The 2,102-nt window shown below is 39.4% G+C and overlaps 1 protein-coding gene across 1 annotated transcript; it reads right to left on the reverse strand.

Moving 5' to 3' along the window:
- Nucleotides 1–850: 850 nt before the first annotated feature.
- LOC103748875 (olfactory receptor 6-like) lies at nucleotides 851–1,862 on the reverse strand. Its single transcript, XM_008851658.1, has one exon. It carries the CDS (start codon nucleotides 1,815–1,817, stop codon nucleotides 873–875), a length of 945 nt encoding a protein of 314 aa, XP_008849880.1. The 5' UTR covers nucleotides 1,818–1,862; the 3' UTR covers nucleotides 851–872.
- Between the last annotated feature and the right edge of the window lie 240 nt (nucleotides 1,863–2,102).

Genomic DNA, 2,102 nt, shown 5'->3' on the forward strand with positions numbered 1-2,102 from the left:
TAGAAATAAAGATGAATGAGCTACTTTCTACTCTGGAAGAATTTTTCCCATGGTGTAGAGACAAAACACAGTAAATAACCTTTCCCTCGTGGTGAAAAGGTGCTACAGCCAAGGCTGAACTGTGAACTCACCTTGCTCCTGACTCACTATCAACAACTACTGTCCACTTCATAGAAACTTCAGTGTTAATGATTTTTTCACCTCTCATAAAGCTACTGATCTCACCTCTATAATGAAAAATGACTTATAACAGTTAAAGAATGAAGTTAAACTTAGAGATGCTTGAAAAATTGTGACATTATTATTAGGACCAATGGTATTCCATCATTAGTAACACAGTGTAGTTACTAAAGAAACATTGTCAATATCAGCAACATTTGATGGCTAATGTCCCCTAGAGCTATTATCAAGGAATTTTAGATACAAAGAGAACCTGATAGAGTGTACTCTGCAGCCAGATATCTTGATTCAGACAATGGCTTTGATATTAATTAACTTTTAAACATGTAGAACTTGCTTAAACTCTTTGCATTCCATTTCCTTAACTTGCAGTATCAGGTGGCAGAGCATGATGAACTCATAAAGTTTTATGTAAGTTTATTATAAGTAAAGTATTAATAATAACAGCTTCTTCACATTTTTATTAGTATTATATAACTTCAAGATACTATCAAAATAATATTTAAATTTTTAAAAGACACTATTAAATGTCCAGAGTTGTTAACAGCAATTCATGGTTGAAGTGACAAATATTAAATCCTGTCTCTCATATATTTTACTTTTCCAAGTTTGTGAAGCAGAGCTAATGACTAACAGGACCATAAAAACTCATAAAATACTACATGGGCACTGTCTTTCTTAAGGCACCAAGATCAGATAAGCGGAAAGCACTGGCCACCCCCCAAGGTCTTCTTGATGGCATTCTTGACTTCCTGGTTCCTTAGGCAGTAGATGAAAGGATTCAGCATGGGGGTGAGGACTGCATACACAGCTGAGATTAGTTTGTTGGAATTAAAGGATGCAATAGCTCTGGGCCTGACATACATGAAAATCATGGCTGTGTAATAAATTATGACCACAGTGAGATGAGATGCGCAGGTGGAAAAGGCCTTCTTCCTTCCCTGGGTGGAGGGTATACGCAGAATGGCAGACACAATGTAGACATATGAGAGGACAGTGGTGATGAGAGGGAAGACAAGAATGATGATTGCCAGAGCAAAGTCCACTAATTCAGCTGTGGACATGTCTTTACATGCAAGTTTGAGGACTGGTGATATGTCACAGAAAAAGTGGTTCATGACATTAGAGCCACAGAAAGCAACGTGTGAAATGAAATAGACTTTGACAACAGAGACCATGAAACCACTAAAATAGGAGAGGGCCATCAGCTGCATGCAGTAACTTGTAGTCATGATGACTGGATATTGGAGAGGGTGGCAGATGGCCACATAGCGGTCATAGGCCATGGCTGACAGGAGCACACACTCTGTGCAGGCCAGTGAGATAAAGAAGTAGAGCTGGGTCATGCATCCTGTGAAGGAGATGCGCCTTCTCTGTAGAAGGAATCCATCCAGCATCTTAGGGACCGTGACAGACACATACCAGATCTCTAAAAAGGACATGCTACTCAGGAAGTAGTACATGGGTTTGTGGAGGGAGCCAGTGACCCAAACAGTAAACATGATAACAAGATTCTCTGCTATAATCAACAGATAGACTATCAGGAAGAGGAAGAATAGCAGGACCTGCAGCCAAGGGGCTGTGGGGAAGCCCACCAGGATGAACTCACTGACCAGAGTGATGTTCATGCCCAGCATGACTGAAAGCACTGGGAGACATTGAAGTCTTCTGTGGTAACACAACAAAGGTTTTTTTTTTTTTTATGGCATCAAACAGGAAGTGAGTTAGTAAATCAGTCTTCTGGTGAATAAGAGTCATAATAAAGTTTCTATTAATGGACCCTTTTCTTCAATGTAATGAAACACTTTCCTTCAATGTATTTTTTGGGGAATTTCATACATGAGAACCACATTTAGATCACTTCCACCCCTCCTCTCCTCTCCAATTTTTCTCATATTCTGGAACCAATTATCTGTTATCAC

Source organism: Nannospalax galili, unplaced genomic scaffold (assembly GCF_000622305.1).
Source record: "Nannospalax galili isolate Female #2095 unplaced genomic scaffold, S.galili_v1.0 scaffold426, whole genome shotgun sequence".
Taxonomy (NCBI): Eukaryota; Metazoa; Chordata; class Mammalia; order Rodentia; family Spalacidae; genus Nannospalax; species Nannospalax galili.